Source organism: Rutilus rutilus (assembly GCF_951802725.1).
Source record: "Rutilus rutilus genome assembly, chromosome: 6".
Classification (NCBI taxonomy): Eukaryota; Metazoa; Chordata; class Actinopteri; order Cypriniformes; family Leuciscidae; genus Rutilus; species Rutilus rutilus.
The window spans coordinates 5,359,138-5,379,090 of NC_140214.1; the positions used below are offsets into that span (position 1 = coordinate 5,359,138).

General features: G+C 42.2%; 1 protein-coding gene across 2 annotated transcripts in view; it reads left to right on the plus strand.

The window, feature by feature from the left end:
* LOC311292316 (uncharacterized protein) overlaps nucleotides 1-19,953 on the plus strand; it is a 34,358-nt gene that overhangs the window by 2,553 nt on the left and 11,852 nt on the right. The window contains exon 6 of one of the 2 annotated variants that reach the window (XM_084411958.1): nucleotides 457-623. The exons of the other annotated variant lie outside the window; for it this stretch is intronic. Coding sequence (XP_084268084.1) covers nucleotides 457-480 — 24 coding nt within the window. The 3' untranslated portion in view covers nucleotides 481-623. Of the gene's footprint in view, nucleotides 1-456; nucleotides 624-19,953 lie in introns of those variants that run through there. 2 annotated transcript variants of the gene reach the window in all.

Sequence of the window (19,953 nt, forward strand, 5' to 3'; positions counted from 1 at the left end):
AAACATCATCAGTTTGATAACACACATGCTGCAAATACAGACACGTATTTAGCGTTGTGAGTGCGTTTTGAGTTTTTGCAGCACGTTTTCTTAATTTGCTGGTGTTTTTTTCTATTTGCATGTGTTTTCTTTAGTTGAGCTCTCTCGGCCACCGTAGTTTAAGCTTTCGAATGATACCTAATTTAAGATGAATAATAAGATATGCGATAGGAAAAAAAGGCAATAAAAAAGAGCACTAAGCTTCCCACTGGTGGGACACTGACAGTTAACAGGTTGTATCAGCTAAAACTGTAAATGTGTCAGCGTTGTGTGTGTGTGTGTGTGTGTGTGTGTGTGCGTGTGTGTGTGTGTGTGTGTGTGTTTAAATGTATAGTTGGCTTTTATAGTTGAAACAAAATGAATAATTCCAGTCTTGCATAGAAGTGCATTTCATTTCTCTGCATCTTTACATCACAGGGACATTCCAGAATGGATTATTGACCAAATGGAGGACAAAAGGGACACAACAACACGTTAGAAAGAGCTGAAACCTTCATTATTCTTTTCATGCAAGTCCAAATTAGGCCTACATAAATTGTAGGCTTATGGAAATGCAATTTTGTTAGTAGTTATTAAATTACAGTAAAAAAAAAAAAAAAAAACTAAGTTATTTTACTTTTTAGTTTATTTATGTTTTGTTTTGAATTAATTTCAATTGCACAATAAATAAGGACATTAAATTATCTGCATAAAATTGCTCATAATAGCCTAATACACATCTGTCCTGTAAGTGTGACGTCATCTGATGGTGAATTTTATCTACAGTTTTACCATTTACCTCTTCATCTGCTCAAATTTATATCAACAATTTTTAAAACCAAGTAATGTATCATTCGTGATGCCTTGACCTGTTCAACAATCATCTCATATGTGTGATGTTCTCATTGTAACTTTTTAACATCTCAGTGATGTTTTCGTTTTTTCTTTAAGTTCTGATGTGAAACTTCCTGAAATTTTTAAAGGAATAGTTCACCTAAAAATTGAATTCTGCCATTAATTTCTCACCCTCATGTCGTTCCAAACCCTTTCGACTTTCGTTCATCTTCGGAACACAAATGAAGCTCTTTTTAATGAAATCTGAGATCTTTCTGTCCCTCCATTGACAGCTACGCAACTACCACTTTCAAGCCCCAGAAAGGTAGTAAAGACATCATTAAAGTGATCCATGTGGTTTAGCCTCAGTTTTATTGAAAGTGGAAGTTGTGTTGGCTGTCAATGGAGGGACAGAAAGCTCAGATTAACCTCAGAACTAACCCTTTAATATCTGCCTTTAGATGCTATAGAGACCATGCAGTGCCGGTTCTCTGTAATATTCTGCAATTATGGGTACATTAACTAAGTTAAATGGTTTAATCGGTTCAGTCTCGTGTGCATCATATGATGTATTTATATTGTTACACTGTTAGAAAAATCTGTAGAAATTACAGTATTACTGGCAGCTACTTGCCAGTAACTTACTGTAGATTTAAATTGATGTTATTTACTGGCAACAATTTGTTCAAAATTAAATGAACATTAAACATTAACAAGTCTTTATCGTTACAGAATAAAACTAAAATAACAGCCTCATGCAAAGCATTCTGGGAACCAAAATCTGAAGGAAAAAAAAAACCAGAAAAAGGTTGATGATGATTTCTGGTTCCCAGAATGCTTTGCATTAGATTGTTATTTTATAATTTTATTCTGTAAAGACAAAGACTTGTTAATGTTTAATGTTCATTTAACTTTGAACAAACTGTTGCCAGTAAATAACATAAATTTAAATCTACAGTAAGTTACTGGCAAACAGCTGCATAACTACAGCAAATTTTTTACAGTGTACTGACCAGCATAGTTTAGCAGTTTAATGATGATTTTTATTGGGTATATACTTGTAATTCAGGCATTATTTGAGTGTGTTGTTCTACTGTGCTGTATTCTATAGAGTCTCTGTCTCCCTCATCTGGTTCTGTGTGGGATCTACACCCCTGTTATGGGCTAATGATGTGGGTTGAGATGATCAGTGGAGGCAGGTGTTTCAGGTTAATGAGAAGCCTTAAAAACCCTCAGATTGTGGCGTTCCTGGAGGAGAAGGAGGGGGTGAAGATATTTGCTGGCTTTAGTTAACTGGTGCTTTGTGTGGCTGTTGAAGGAATCAGTGTGTTTTTATTGAAAGAGTGGGATGATATTGCCCCCCAAAAGCAAGGTTGGAAAGTCAGTGACTACGTTTACATGCAGCCAATAACCCGTTCAAAACCGGGATATTAGCAATAACCCGGTCGCGCACGGCCATGTAAACACCGGCAAAAACCCGGATATGCTCATATCCCGGTTTTTAAAAACCCGGATATTACCCCTGGGGTACCCCTTTTCTAACCCGAATATTTGGTCATGTAAACGCGTATCGGCATATCCCCATCAAAAGGAACATTGATTTGTGTTCTGCGCATGTTCTATTCGCAAGGAATCTTGGTCTTTTGAGTAGAGACGGCGCATACAAAAACCCGCGTGCAGTATACCGGAAGTAAACAAGTGCTAGAGGTTAACATGGCGAGACGCAGCACAGCAACACACTTTTGGAGCGAGAAGGAAAGTGAGAAGGAAAGCGCAAACAAAGGCGATCGCTATCTGCCCCGAACTATTCATTATCCGGGTGCTGCTGCTGTTGTTGTTGTCTTTGGATACAGGAAGAAGAATCGAAAATGACGCATATTGCGTCTTAAGGTTGTCCGTACGTCCTGACGCTAACCGTGCGTCGCCGTTTACATCGGGATATTCCCAACTGATTACAAATTCCATGTATACAGGAGTAACTCTCTCTGCTCACGCATGTAAACGGGTTATTCCGAATGTTTCAGAAACCCAAATAGTGACCCTAACCCGACCATAACCCGGATATTGGCTGCATGTAAACGTAGTCAGTGAGGGATATAAATGAGGGATATAAATGCTTCCCTTTGCTTTTTTGGGCTTTACATGTATTTTGTTTAGTTTCAAAGAGTCAGTGAAGCAGGGTTATTTGTCTTTTTTTTTTTTTTTTTTTACCTGGAAACAAAGTTTCAGTTTGTCTTTCAACATGAGAAATGTGTACCCTTTAAAAATCTGTTTAATGCACTAACAAATGTTTGCCCTCTAAATGAACCTGACCAGTTAAATAAACCGTGTTTGAACAGTCTTTTATGGGTTGTTTTAGTCTGTTATACAAATGAGTCTCATTTGCATTCGTCATTATTTATTTTGCTTGTTGAATTAGTTTGAATTTGAACTTTGGACATGTTTTTATGGTTTCGACTTTATCAGTGAATATTTATAATTCCTTTTTTTGAAAGGCTTTCTAATTAAGAAAATGTCTGCCATTACCCAAGATAAAAGGTACAGACTCATTCTGTGATCTCATGAGAATACGTGTGTATTTTTACGTAAAGTGTAGTTCTATCACACTCACACGTACATTTACTTACGTTTTATACACACAGAAACGTATAATACTGACGTATTACAGCACAAAAACGTAAAATATTTACGTATGAACAACTCTACTGACGTACAAATTTGTACGTGTTCCTATTTATGCATATTAAAATCGTGGCATTAATGTTTTGTCTCTATTGCATTCAATTGTCTTATCAATTACGTTTTGAGTCGCATTTATTAGATGCAGTTTACTCTTTTAAGAAATAATAACATTTCGCTCTGTTCGTGCCTTCTGCTGCAAACTAGTTTCGGAGGATAAGCCATACATGGTGTTAGAATACACTTTAAAACCTTAAAAATCTTTGTTTGCAAGAAAGAGATCCAAATTCAGCCCTTTATCCAGCGATCTTCATCTCCATTCTCAGCAGCAACTAGTGATGGGACATTTGAACCGAGGCGTCGGAGCTTGTGTCGAGAAAAAATGGGCGTGCCAGATGAAGCCACGATTCGAGGCTTGTGTTGTTAACGTGAAAATAACGTGACTAATGACAAACGAGGCCTCGGTTTGTGTGTGGATACGTCATCGGTTCGGTCCGAGTGTCGCTTCCGGATAAAAGGGGGTTCGAAACTCGCGCCACCTTGTGGGTGTTGTCAAGAGAAGTAGAAGCAGTTGTAGTAGTGTCAGAGAGTTAGAGAGTTTGATAACTATCATTGTCATTGTCATTATTGTGTCATATAGGCCTATGTGTTAGGGCTGTATATTTGTAGCGGAGACGTGCTACAACTTTACTATGCTGATTGAGGCGGCCAAATATGGACGGGATTCCGGTCAGAGAATCAAGGGTCGGAGAATAGATTCTTCACAAAGATGGATTTATTGAACAGTCTTTGAGTTGTCATCTGAACCAGTTATTCTGATGTCTGTATTAATGGTATCAAGGCATAAACGCATTATACAGAGCATAGACAAGCGTGCAGAGATGAACATTCACCAAATTGTCTTCCTGCGTGTCACACTATAATCAGTCCGTGTGGCCAACAACTGATTTCTAGGACAGGCTTTCGTACACAGCCGCCCCCAATTATCTGACAGGATATTTGTAAACACCAAAAAAGTCTGTCTACAGTGTCTGAGGCTCATCCTCTAAGTGTGGAAGTGGAATCAACCTAACAACTGGGCGAGTGTAGGATTTCTCATTAACTCTGACACGAGCAGTGCGAACTTTCCCGTCAGGTCCAGCCAACGTCTCAGTCACTGTGCCCACAGGCCAGAGGGCACGAGGAAGTTGGGAATCAACAATAAGAACCACTTGACCCACAGTTAGCTCCTTGCCATCCTTTCTCCACTTTTGCCGATCCTGTAAACTTGGGAGGTAATCTCGGATGAAGGCAGTCCAGAAATGATCCGCCAACACCTGGCTATGTCTCCATCGGCGTCTTCCGAGCAGGTTGGTAGAGTCGAAAAAGACTTGAGGTAGGGAGGCATCACGACGGCCCATTAGGAGTAGGTTCGGAGTCACTGGGTCAACGTCTGCTACGTCGGAAGATACGTAGCCGAGGGGCTTGGCATTTAGAATACCCTCAACCTCCATTAACAACGTCTGCAGCACTGGCTCTGGCACCGTTTGCTCTCGCAGAATGACCCGTAGTGCAGTCTTTACAGACTTGACTTCACGCTCCCAGGTTCCTCCGAAATGAGGAGCATTAGGTGGAATGTAGCGGAATCTGATCTTCTGTGGAGCAAGCAGCTCTTGAAGCTTGGGTGCCATTGCATCAAAAGTGTCACGTAGTTCTCGGTCTCCTCCTACAAAGTTGGTACCGTTGTCGCAGAGCAATTCCATGGGCTTACCTCGTCTTGCTATAAAGCGACGCAGAGAGAGCAGGAATGCATCAGTGTCAAGGTGCTCCAACAGGTCAAGGTGCACACATCGTGTTGTCATGCACTTATAAAGGATGCCCCATCTTTTTTCATGGCGACGACCAACTTTGACTGAAAGGGGGGCGAAACAATCTACCCCAGTAGAATAGAACGGCGGTTGGTGAAGTTGCAGCCTGCAGGATGGAAGATCGGCCATTTGGGGGACTTCAGGCTTGGCTCGCCAGAATTGACAATCTTGGCATTTGCGTTGATGCGTACGGACGGCTTCCCTGCCCCGGAGTATCCAATACTGGCGACGCAATTCCGCTAGCACCCTTTCAGAACCAGGATGCAGAAGTCGGCGGTCCGTCTCTTTAATCAACAGCTTCGTTGTAGAATGACCAGGATCCAACAGTATCGGGTGGATGGCATCAAGGTCGAGGTCACTCGCTCTGCGTAACCGTCCCCCTACTCTGATGAGACCTGTGTCCTTATCATACTCTGGTGCAAGGGATGCCAAACGGCTGGTAGCTGGAATCGGCTGTCCAGTCTTCAAAGCTTGGACTTCAAGTGGGAATGAGTCCTGCTGAACTTGGGCCAGGATAAGTTTCTCTGCTTCGACATAGTCATCAGCTTGCAGTGAAGAGTCACTGTCTGCAGCAGCCGCCCCGTGTAGGGACCTGACAGTGGCCTCAACAAGCTCCAGCCATGTGTGGAATTGATTGGGGTCCACAAGTAAATTATTGGAGACTTGGACAGTGCCGATGAATGCAGTTTTCCTCAACTCACTGATCTCCGATTCTACCTTAGTGACAGGTGTGGATGGCCACTGGTCAGAAGGTTGAAGGAGGAAGTCTGGTCCTGAACTCCACTGGTGGGGTCTTGCTATCTGGGTCAGTGTCAGGCCTCTTGTAATGTGATCAGCAGGGTTGTGAGCTGAATCAATGTACCGCCATTCAGCCGTGTCTGTGAGGGTCTGTATCTCTGCTATGCGTGTCCCTACAAATACCTTGTAGCGACAGGACTCAGAGGTGAGCCAGTTCAGCACGGTTGTTGAGTCAGACCAGAGGGTGACTGTATGGAGATTAAGAGACAACTCAGTCTGGATCACTTTGGCTAACTGGGCGCCAGTCAGGGCTGCACTCAGTTCCAAACGTGGCATGGAGAGGCATTTTCTGGGAGCTACTCTGGATCTGGCCAGAACAAAGGCGACATGGACGTGGCCTTGATCATCAGTAGTACGCAAATAGGCCACTGAGCCGTATGATCTTTCTGACGCGTCGCAAAATACGTGGAGTTCTCGGATAGCACTAGGGTAATCAGCACAGGCTGGGGCATAAGGTCGAGGAAATTGCAGCTGAAGCAGATTAGGAATCTCTTGTATCCATGTTAGCCACTTCTCTCTTAGCTGTAAAGGTGTTATTGGATCGTCCCAGCCCAAATTCTGCTTCCAGAGGTCTTGGATGAGAACCTTGGCCCGGGTGGTAAACGGGATAATATAACCCAGCGGGTCATACTGGCTGGCCAAGGTCTTGTATACATTTCTCATGGTAGGTTCTAAGGGCTCGGTTGATCGCAAATTATAGCCTAGGGTGTCACTGAGACAGTCCCACCGTAGGCCCAGAGTGGGTTCTTGTAGGCTTTGGTCAACCACAGTTCACTGTTAGCAGACCGGGCTTCTGCGGGAAGATGTTCGATGACAGAGGGTATGTTGCAGGCCCACTGTCTTAGGTCAAAGCCTCCCTCAGACAGTAGTTGATGAAGTCCATCAACTACCTCCTTAGCTTCATCAGAGTTCGAAGTGCTGTGCAGGCAGTTATCAACATAGAAGGAATTCTCAACTATGTTAACCAGACTGACCTGCTCGTTCTGGTGGTTCTGGGCACTGCGCTGGAGGGCGTAGATGGCGCAACACGGGCTGCAGGTAGTTCCGAACGGAAGAACCTGCCATTCATATATCTCAGGCTCCTGGTCTCTGCACATGTTCCTCCAAAGAAACCGCAACACTGGCTTGTCCCTGGGCAACAAACGTACCTGATGGAACATAGCTTTTATGTCCCCACTTACGGCCACCGTGTGTTGTCGGAACCTCAGGAGCACACCTAACAAAGAGGGTCCCAGCATCGGACCAGGAAGCAGCTGACTGTTCAAGGACTGACCCTGATGTTGGAATGAACAGTTAAAGACGATCCTGTTCTTGCCATTGTGTTGTACGATATGGTGCGGAATGAAGCAAGATTCTGAGGTATTGTGTGCTTCTTCTGTGGTTATCTTGGCTACATATCCAGCAGATTCCAACTTGCGGATTTCAGTGCAGTAGGCTTTTGCTAGTTCAGGATCTCTTGCCAATCTGCGCTCTGTACTTCGAAGACTAGGAAGGACAGCATCCTTATCGGTATGGAACATAGTCATGGGCATGCGTCGGAGCAATGGTGTGGCATAACGTTGAACGCCGTCTACGTTCACAGTGGTGGTGGCATTCTGGAGCATAGCGAGAGCGTCTTTGTCTTGCTTGGACCTGATGACCATCTTCTCATTGTATGGGAAGGTGTCGACCTGCCAGAGACGTTCGACATGCCGAATCAGATCATCATGAAGCGGAGTGGTGATGATATGAAGGCACTGCTGATAACACCGTGAGGGCTGCTTGGGGCTCATGGGACCCTGAAGAGACCATCCCAGCTGTGTTCTGATGGCTATTGGACCTCCGTCTGGTCCTCTGCATACAGGCTGTATCGGCATTAAGAGGTGTGGCATGTCAGAACCAATGAGGAGTAGTGGTTTGACTTTGTCAACAGGGGGAAGAGGAAGATCTCTCAGATGACGATAAGCTCGTTGGAGCGCAGCCACTGGGTAGTTATGTTCTGCAAGACTCAAACCGGTCGCAGTAAAGGCATTGGGGATAGTGAACCTCTGCATGGGTTTGGTGACTGCTGAGACCTCGAAAGAAACGGACGAACCTTCGAGTTCTGTGTGAGATTGCTGAACAGTCTGTAAATGAAGTAACTCTGGGGGTACAGGTAAGCTTGAGCTGCTCAACAACTGGGGAAAGCACAAGTGTTCTCTCTGACCCATCATCAAGAACGGCATGTGCCTCCATTGTGTGGTGTCCATTGTGAAGGAGGACCTTGACGACCTTCAGCATGACTCTGGGTGTACGGTTCGGTCTGTCCAAGTAAACCCGGGTTGATGGGAGGCTGACGGTGAGGACAGCACTGGTGGTATCTTTAATGGAATCGTGAAGAACTGTAAGATGTAGCTCTTTACAGATTCTACATGGACGTTTGAGGTTGCAAGACTCTACACCGTGGGACCGTCCACATCTCCAGCATCGTTTACAATCTTTAATCCAAGATACAATCTGGGAGGTAGTCAACTTCTTGAATGCCTCACAAGAGTTGAGGTAGTGATCCCTGTTGTCACAATGGGGACAGTATGGCTTGGGCTTGGAGCTGGACTTAGGGGGTGTCGACTCAGGAGTCTTAGCTACACTTTCACGTGTCAGGAGAACTGGCCTTGATTGCCCTCTTGGATGAGGTGCTCCTCTAGCTCTACCAGGGGGCTTCAGAGTTTCACTCTGGAACATAGCCGCAGCTCTGCTAGAGATACGTTTCGCTTGGGACTTAATCTGGAGCCAGTCTGCAAAATCAGGTAGTGTGTAGGTCTTGTCGCTGCCGGTCTGGAGAATGCCCCGACTTAGGCAGTATTCAACAAAACTGTCGCGATAGGCTGGTGGCAGTTTACTCAAGAGACGGTCCACATGTGAGCCACACAAAAGCTCGTAACCATTCTGGCCTTCAAGAGTTCTCAGCATACCCACTAAAGACTGTACTGATAATGCAAATGAGTCGAAGGCATTAGCGTCACCGAACTTAAGAGGTGGAGTGCTTAGGATGGCACCCAACTCAGACTGAACAAGCTGTCTCGGTTGTCCATACTTGTCTTGAAGTGCCTGCAGAGCAGCAGTGTAAGGCTGGGGATGATACATGAAGGATTTAGCGAGCTGATGGGCACTAGGAAGTTCCAAATGACTTAAGAGAACATGGTATTTATACTGTTCACTGATATGATGGTGATTACTCAACAAATTGTCCAATGCTAACTTAAACAAAGCAAAGTCACTCTCAGCACCACTCTCGAAAACTGGTAACGTGGGTCGTGGAATGCCATAGGCTGATGCGAGCAGGAGCTCTGGACTCGGTTTAGGTGAGTAGGCAGTTGGGGGGAGAGGCACAGATGCTTTACCGTAACCAGGAGCATGAAGTGTTGTCGCCGATGCTTGGTGGCTGAAGACAGGGAGCTGTGATGGACCTGGAAGTGTTGTCACTGGCGTTGTTGCTGTCTGTTGTAGCCTGTAGCGAAGGGTAGGTAGTGTGGCAGTAACAGGTTGCTGTGTCACACGCTGCATGCTGCTGCTCATGGGGTACGCAGCAGAGGTCGGGATGGTGAACACTGCTGAAGGCTGAGAGGCCACATTCGACGGTAATGACACACAGTGTACTGGAACAGCAGTAGGAACCAATGGTTCAATGTCAGGGACTGGCCGTGAGAATGCTTGTGGCCCTGGGTCAAATGCAGCTGGCATGGGTGCATCCGCAGAGTGAGGAGTAGGTGAGACCAAATGTGGCGGTCTAGGTGACGCTGCAGAGACATCAGGATCAGGCAGTGCTGTAAGACAGGGCAGCAGCGTTGACGTCACAGCGGGCGACTGGAAGAGGGGCTGCTGAGTTTCGGAAGACATGAGCTGCGGTGAACAAGCCTGGCTGTGCCGTGATGCAAGCTGTTGAGCGTTTGGAGAACCAGAGTCTGTAGGGACTGGAGTGGTCGCTCTAGAGTCTACAGAGAGCATGGAGGATACAAGCTTAGCTACTTCGAGTTCAGTCTCTGCTTCTTGAAGCTTGCGCTGTCGTTCTAGTTGTTTCAACAGGGCCTCCTTTGCGGCTAGCGCTTCCTCTTGCATGCGCTGGGCTTCTTTAGCTTGTGTTCGCAGTCTTTGGTATTCCAGATCAATCAGTGAGTCCTCTTCTACTTACCGCTTTAGACTGTCATATTGTCTCTGTTTAATCTTTTCCTCCAACATAGCAGTCTGGACGCTAGAGAGCTCTGGTGCGACGTAAACGCCAGCGGACGTGATGGAACGCCTACTTTTCCTGGATTGAGAGCTGACACCACTATGAGACGTTTTCCTCGAGCTGCTTCGGGGCTGACTAGGACAGTGAGAGGAAGCCTTTGGAGGAAGGTCACCAGCAGGGTGGTAGCCAACATCGTAATCATCCAGATGTGTAGGCAGATTAATCTTGCGTCGAGGTCTGGACGTTGTCTCAGATAGGTCACTTTCTGCTTTGTCCATATTGGTTCGATCTTGCTCTCAATCCGGCTCGAAGGACCACCTTTGTAGCGGAGACGTGCTACAACTTTACTATGCTGATTGAGGCGGCCAAATATGGACGGGATTCCGGTCAGAGAATCAAGGGTCGGAGAATAGATTCTTCACAAAGATGGATTTATTGAACAGTCTTTGAGTTGTCATCTGAACCAGTTATTCTGATGTCTGTATTAATGGTATCAAGGCATAGACGCATTATACAGAGCATAGACAAGCGTGCAGAGATGAACATTCACCAAATTGTCTTCCTGCGTGTCACACTATAATCAGTCCGTGTGGCCAACAACTGATTTCTAGGACAGGCTTTCGTACAATATTATTGCATTATCAGGTTAGAATAGTTATAGTATATTGTTATTATTAATTATAGTAGGCCTAGCTATATTATAGTCGTGTTATATTAATTAGATAAGATTATTTGGATTGCTCTTGATTTTTGGATCTGGACTGGACTGCTTTTTTTATTTGGATTGCTCTTTTGGATTTGTTTGCTTTTTGTGACCTCTTCCTTTTTCCTGGTAATGGAGCCAGCAAGAAAGAGGGAATCCTCCCTTGTCTGGGCTCAACATAAGCATCAGTATCCTCATTTATACTGTAAGGACCACCCATTGGCCCAATGACGGAATCCAACGGCCTGGCGAAGGTTTAAAGCGTGTATGTCTTTTCAGCGCTCCAGTGAAGTTCACTTAATTTATTGGAATTTAGTTTTAGTATTACTTTAGCTCTACGCTTAATCTGACTCCAATTTCAAACGATAATCAAATTTAGATCGTATTTCTGATTAGAAAATAATCATAAATATTGATTATGAATTAATTTAGATCTTTGATTATTCTGATTATCCCATACTTTCAATTATTCGTTCATCACGGACCTAGTGTCGCTTTGAGACGTCACGTCGCGACTGCGCGCTCACGATCACAAACTAGCCAGTCCTGAAATAGTCAGAGGGTGCAGTGCAAATATTTTACCCAATGCAGCCGCTCACTGCAGACCCATAGGTGTAATTTTTTATAATATTTGCAGCGTACAACATGCTAAGTCAGGGAATAGTCAGAAATCAGGAGGTCTTCCTAAGATGTGCCCCATGGTCCATTCAAAGTGCCTCCAGTTTGATCTATTCTGGACAAAATTTGCGGAAACACCAGACTACACATTAATCTACTGGAAATAATGATTTCAAAAGAATGCAGAATAAATCAAGATGTAACATTTATTTGTCAGGTAAAAATATCTCATGCCAATTACAGAAGTAAATTATTAAAAGCCAATTCAAAAAATATATGACATCATTTACTCAAAGATGACTCTAAAAGTAAGTAATGTTTTCCTGACAAAGACACACAGTAATGTGTCAGGGTTTTCCAACAGGAAAATACTGACATGTATTACTGTGCGGGGGATTCTCCTGGTAAAAGATTCCCAAAGATTGCTCTGTCCCCTCACCTTAAATACCAGACCAGGGGTGCGTTTCCCGAAAGCATCGTTGGCCAACTATGGTCGCAAGTTCATCGCAATGTCCATTGAACTCTATTGGTAACGACGGAACTTGCGACCATAGTTGGCTAACGATGCTTTCGGGAAACGCACCCCAGAACAACAGGGGTTAAACAAATGTTGTTTAGAGTTGTTTGGGCCAATCCATGTACCCGAGGGGGGTAGCACCTGGTTTCTTGGGATATCGTAAAGAGATATCAGCCAGAGAGATACAGGATTCTCCTAAGTTCTCAATCTTTCTCATTAAACCAATGACTGCAATGAAATTAAGACCACTTTACCAATCGCACTGCGACACTTAAAATGATACCAAACATGAAAAGGAAAAACAACATATTCACAAGATACACCATATGTGTTATATAGACATTCTTAATGAACTTTCAGTGCCTTGAGGAGGGAGAGGGGGGATGAGTTGAAGTCAAACAAGGGGACAATGAGATAAGTTTGGGCAGGACAAGGTTCTGTGCTCTGTCTTTGCTATCTGCTGTCCAGGGTGCATTTTATGGCTTTATTGCAGGGTGCGTTTTGTTTTAGCAGGAAAATCAGTTCTTACAGACGGCCCCTGGCCCCTTGGGACAGATTTAGATCAGGCCTAAGGGGACATTTTTTGGACATTTTCCTGTTTCCACATTTTCAGTGTTATTCTCTGAGTGTTCATAGGGCTGACCACTGTAGTTTGCAGTGTTAGTCGATTGGTGCAGGAATCCAGTCGTCACCTGAAATAACAGCATTCAGACAGGTTGAACATTAAAATGAAAGCATGGCAGAATGCGTGGATGCTGCAGCAGCTGGACAGGGTGTCATGTGACCCTCTTGGCCGGGTTTGCTTCCACCTTCACTTGGCTGCGTTGGTATTCAGTCTGTAGAATGATCTCGTTGTATCAAGTCTGTTTGCTTTGGTCAGCATGATCAGAAAGTGTCATTGTAACGCTTTGTGGAAACATCTTTGTCCTCCCTAGGATGTTTTAACTGACCCTTTGAGAAGTCCTCGGTCACCTTCAAGCAGAAGGTTTCATTTGCCGGGCAGATCAGAACTCCATTGTTGAAGGATTCATTTACTGATGACGCCCCATTGCGTGTGAGACACCTGAACAACTTCTGAATGACCATGCAATAATTGAACACTGATGTATTTGTGGTTATTGTAAGATGAGGAAAAGTTATTGGATAAACACAAGAACACAAGATAACAAAACATGATGTACTCAAAAATATGAACCCCAAAAGTCAAAGGTGCGAGTGGTAAATATGGTCTTTTTTCAAAATCATATATTTAATGAACAGGTGTAATTTGATCACCAAATTCTTCACTACCGCAGTGATCTGGTAGTGGGATTTAGACTTGGTCTGGATGAATCAAGGACGGGTAGCAGAAAGTCACCATAACTAGTATATTTAGTTGTATGCATAATTAGAGTAATTAGAGTATATCACATAATTAAACATGGAAATACACAATTTCATAATTATAAAATTGTCTAGATTAGTTGTTATAAGTGCAAATCATCAATGAAACTAAATTTTTTAATCGATTCAATTAGAGAATGAAATGTATAGAAACAGAGATTTAAATTCTCTGGTTTAACTTAGTAATTATCCTCTGTGCATTTGATGTACAGGCTAGGTCACACTCAATAGTGCAGGTCTGAATTGTATAGTTGACAAATAGAAATGCCTGCATTTTAGATTTAGCTGTTTAGATCATTGTCATTAGTCATTTGTTGGAAACTAGGGGGCCCTCCTGGTTTGCAACAACGCTAACGACTGGACATAAAAAATATTTTGTCCATAGACCAGTTGCATTGATTAATAGGTCTCAATAAGATTTTTTATGTGGATTTAAATCAATTGATGTGTGACCACAGCCATGCATGTCCTATGCACAGCACAGTATTTACATACAGGAAGTTGACAAGACTGTAATGCTGAAAAGAAATTATTAAAATAATTTCCCTTGTCCTATATGTATGAAGGTGAATGATGTATTGCATGATGTGAATAATTTTGGCCTGGATAGTCTTATGATCTATGCCAGGTAGAGATGTTCTAAGATTATCATAGTGATGGTGTGTATTATGTTTGTGTATAGGAGATGGGTGGTGTTTTATCCTACCATAATTTGTGTTGCATAATTTAGTTCCAGTTCTAAACTGGGAGGCCACATACAGGAGCTACTTCTGTAGTGTTATGAGGTGTGAGCGGCCCCTTGAAGTTTCTCCATCCCCATCTCCTAATGTAAAGCTGTGTGTCCTGCTTAGGGCAGGCGAGACCAGACCCTTGTGGAATCTGGATCTAAAGAAAGTCATTTGTCAGCCTGTAAGGGAAATAGACCTAGAGAGGAAAACACAGTTTAATCTTGAGCCTTTATACAAATTGCATTAAGATAGATGGTCGATCTCAATATTTATTTGATTGCCTTTGCCAGACAGTTGTTACTGATGGCTTTGATCTGTTAAGATTTTACGCCATTAGAAGAAAATTTGTTTTAGTTTACAAAGACATGCATCATTATCATGATCATGTTTTAGTAAAGAAAAGGTCAATTAAACAGTGATAATGGTCAGATCTGACTGCTATTGCATCTAAACTCACACAGTCTGCTGTGTTGTGAGCATTAGGACCCTCAGGTCTGCTAGGGCAATCTCTTTACATGATGATGTTTATTTACACTAGCCAGATCTGTGTTTAGAGCAATTAGATCACCAGGTGTGGTGCTGTGCTTGTTTGTTTTAGCCTTTGGAATTTATGGTGCCATTCAACTCTTGACCATTTGGATCTCTGTGGTCCATAAAGACTTTAGATTTTCTGCCTGATGTTTACATTTCACACAAACTGTTCTTACATGTCCAGTAAAATACCTTTCCTGATCAGATTCCATGTAAGCTGAAGCTCCCAGAGAGGAGTTTTTTAACACTTGCACCACTTTGTTTGTGGTTTTGTTGCAAGAGAAAATTTAAATTTGTACCTCCCCTTGTTACTGGGTTAAAGATCTATTAGATCAAAATTAAATCATCCTGTGGATTTGGATGGATATTTAAGACATGGTAATCAGGTTGATCATTTTAGTTGGTATATACTGAGCATTGTAATTTCTCTCATTAAAGATTTTTGCACAAATAGAAGGTAAAGAAGTTCTTTCTGATTCATTATTCCTTTCAGTTTCCTTTCTTACCAATACTTTCTCTAACCATTTATTATCTCATTCCTCCCAACACTTTTGTTCCCTACATACACGTACCATCTTTCTACATTCTGATTCTTTTAATTCTCATTAAACATTCTTTTCTCTTCTAACCCAATGCTGAATCCTCACGAGATTAAAGCCATTCTTGGCCATTACAATATAATATATATTACAATCTGGTCATAATATAAATTATATTTTATAAAATTGTATAAATCAAACCAATTTTATTTACTGGTCTCGGGTGTTTCTACTGAGTAATGTGTCCAAACTGACTTGTTATCTTCTCACTGATCTTTTAGAAGGTGATTGGCCCTGCAGCTCCAGCTGTGCTGGCATGATCATTGTGTACACAGCAACAACCAAACTGGAAACCAGTTACAGCTGCTTTGATGCTGTGAACATTCAATGGACTGCAGGCATTGAGAAACATGGGTCAAATCATTGCTCAATTTAAAGATTTTTGTGACTACAATTTAGAATTGGACACAATTATCTTATTTTAGGCTGAGATGTTATCAGTTGCATTCTTTTAAGAATCTTATTTGAATATGAAATAAAGGTTGGACAAACAGGTCTCATGGAGGGCGCCAAAATTGTTTTATGGTTTGTTGCTTTTATCAGTCTCTTTTGAGACCTCGAAAGCATACAATAATGCAGTGATTGCAAAGTCTGGTATAAAACCAAATTAAAAGCTATGTTTTATAAGACTGAGCCTTAAATGGTGTTGTTTAAACCATATATGGGACATCAGTCATGAACTTTTTGACACTATTGAAAGATTTTCAAAGAACAATGATTACTTTGATGTAATTCACATTGGCCTTTGTCTAAATTATCTCATAAGATAGGGACAAGCTATGCATGTCCTCTGACACTATCAGGCCTGGTTACAAGCCTCTAGTAACACAATAATTGTCATTATATGCATCAGTTTTAGAATTTAGCGTATTTTTCCAAATTTCAGCCTCTAGGACTTCTGCATAGCAGCTGTTCTCTAGGACTGGGATCAATTTCTCAGATCATTTCTTTTGAAATGTTCTAATTTAATTACACTGTTTTGTCCAACTTTACACTTCACACACAAAGGATTCAAGTGAGACAGTTTTACTTGTTATCTTTTAGCTCATCAATTCACAAGGTTTTTCACAAGTTAGCGTGACCATTTTCTTATTTCCATTATTGCAATGTTGTTGCAGCAAAGCAAATAATTAAATGTTACAACATTATTTACCTCAGAATTTAAGTTTTTAGTTTTCAACCCTCTGTTGAGTACCAGAATAAAATGTGGATGATGTTATCCCAATTTAGGTTTCATCACTTGTTGCATAGACAAACAAGGAGGTATTTAAAGTTAAAGCAAGGGATATCTTTTCTCATCTACACTGCCGCTATCATGTCCCTGATATGTGGTTGTATCTAATTCTCAAGCCCCACCGGATTTTGCGTTCTCCGGTCTAACTGGGTATGCCGACCCATTCTACAAATGTGTCTATATGAGGTGCGTCTGAATTTTCCCTCGACACTTCTAAAAGGCAAAAGAGAATTGACTTACCAAACGGCTGAAGAAAGAGAAGGACATCTTTTTTCTCTTACTTGTTGCAAGTCCCAATATTTCGCTGAAAAGACAGTCGCAACCTGGAGAATCACGTCGGGGTCACCACTTTGTAAGGACCACCCATTGGCCCAATGACGGAATCCAACGGCCTGGCGAAGGTTTAAAGCGTGTATGTCTTTTCAGCGCTCCAGTGAAGTTCACTTAATTTATTGGAATTTAGTTTTAGTATTACTTTAGCTCTACGCTTAATCTGACTCCAATTTCAAACGATAATCAAATTTAGATCGTATTTCTGATTAGAAAATAATCATAAATATTGATTATGAATTAATTTAGATCTTTGATTATTCTGATTATCCCATACTTTCAATTATTCGTTCATCACGGACCTAGTGTCGCTTTGAGACGTCACGTCGCGACTGCGCGCTCACGATCACAAACTAGCCAGTCCTGAAATAGTCAGAGGGTGCAGTGCAAATATTTTACCCAATGCAGCCGCTCACTGCAGACCCATAGGTGTAATTTTTTATAATATTTGCAGCGTACAACATGCTAAGTCAGGGAATAGTCAGAAATCAGGAGGTCTTCCTAAGATGTGCCCCATGGTCCATTCAAAGTGCCTCCAGTTTGATCTATTCTGGACAAAATTTGCGGAAACACCAGACTACACATTAATCTACTGGAAATAATGATTTCAAAAGAATGCAGAATAAATCAAGATGTAACATTTATTTGTCAGGTAAAAATATCTCATGCCAATTACAGAAGTAAATTATTAAAAGCCAATTCAAAAAATATATGACATCATTTACTCAAAGATGACTCTAAAAGTAAGTAATGTTTTCCTGACAAAGACACACAGTAATGTGTCAGGGTTTTCCAACAGGAAAATACTGACATGTATTACTGTGCGGGGGATTCTCCTGGTAAAAGATTCCCAAAGATTGCTCTGTCCCCTCACCTTAAATACCAGACCAGAACAACAGGGGTTAAACAAATGTTGTTTAGAGTTATTTGGGCCAATCCATGTACCCGAGGGGGGTAGCACCTGGTTTCTTGGGATATCGTAAAGAGATATCAGCCAGAGAGATACAGGATTCTCCTAAGTTCTCAATCTTTCTCATTAAACCAATGACTGCAATGAAATTAAGACCACTTTACCAATCGCACTGCGACACTTAAAATGATACCAAACATGAAAAGGAAAAACAACATATTCACAAGATACACCATATGTGTTATATAGACATTCTTAATGAACTTTCAGTGCCTTGAGGAGGGAGAGGGGGGATGAGTTGAAGTCAAACAAGGGGACAATGAGATAAGTTTGGGCAGGACAAGGTTCTGTGCTCTGTCTTTGCTATCTGCTGTCCAGGGTGCATTTTATGGCTTTATTGCAGGGTGCGTTTTGTTTTAGCAGGAAAATCAGTTCTTACAATACCAGCCGGCACTGGCGTTTTAATGTTCCCCTGCATCTTCTGTTCCTTGTGAAAGGATCTTTTCCAAGGCTGGAGAGATTTTGTCCGAGAAGAGGAATCGTCTAAACCCCAACACACTTGAAATAATTCTGTTTCTCAATAAAAATCTATTGTAATCCTTCCTTCCAGACTATTCTGTTGCAGTTTACTTTATTACACTCCCTCAACATAAGCACTGCACTCAACACAGTGTCACTATTGTTGTTCATACTGTCACTATCCAAACAATTTATGAATAATTAACTGTGTGTGACTCTGCACAAGTAAATTCAGACAGAGAAAGATACATATTTTATATTATACACAGGTAATGGACAAATGTCTGCTCATGTCTTTTTATTATTGCAAATGAAAGGTTACAGGCATTAACAGTGAGTACAAAATAAATAAATGAATATGTTTATAAAAATATTTTTTATAAAATATTCTTTTTTTATGCGTAAACGTCAAATCCCGTGCTCGCGATGAATTACAAGACAGTAAAAGAAATGGACACAGCGACCCCATTGGATTCAACGGAGAAAAGTGAAGTCAATTAGAAGCACTCACTTCCTGATGGCTGAGCGTACTGCCAGAGAATGTCTAATAAGGCGAGAAGTTTCACTCTCAGTACACTTCCGGCTTCTGAACTGGTTGCAGTTCCACTCTGATTCCATATAAGGGCGCTCACAGGACAAGTGCAGAATGAATGGAGGTCTATGGCGCTATACCAACCAAAATCCACTTTTCTCAGGATATAATTTTTCGTCTAGTAATTTGAATATTGTATTCGAAAGGAGATGCAAAGAAATTACACATTGCTGGGTGTTAGATTTTTTAGAGTCACTTATTTGCTTAAAAAATGTTTTAAAGTGTCAATGACGTCATACACATCGTACGACCAGAGATACTGCTTTACGGCAATCCTTCAGTCACTTTGGTGCTTTCGCGCTCTGCACTTTGTTTTCTCTGGAGGCATCGACAACACAGCTGACACAGGTAAATACACGTGCTAGAAGAGTTTTTGTTTTGTTTGTTTCTGGTCCCGCTTCGGATGCCACGATGCCATCAAGTGGTATCTCTGGTCGTAATCAGTCCTTCACTGACCAATCAGCGTTCATTAGCAGAATGCTAGCGTGTTATGGGCAACAACAACTCAACCTGTAAGAAATCGAAAGGACATAAGTACTCGTTCATTCAACTTTCGACCTATAACCCATGTTGAACTTGCAAAATCTACACTCAAATCTGAGATTTCTCAACGGCAATCAGGTGAAAGAGACACATTTAGCCGTCTAGCTCCATAGACTCCCATTCATTTTGCACTCATGGCGATCGCCCCCAGTGGAACTCTGGTGGAACTACAAGCAAAATTCGGTACAATTGGACTTAATAGGGAGTGGGCAGGCTCTCCGTAGACGGGCTCTGGTACTGCGCAGACTCAAACTGAGCTTGACGACGTAGATGTGACGTGAGCAACCTGTCTGTCTTCTAGTAGCTGTGCCAAGAGAAATCTGAATCATTCCCTTCTGAAACTTGCAGAGACGGAGAGTGTGAGTAGCAGGTGTCCATGAGCTA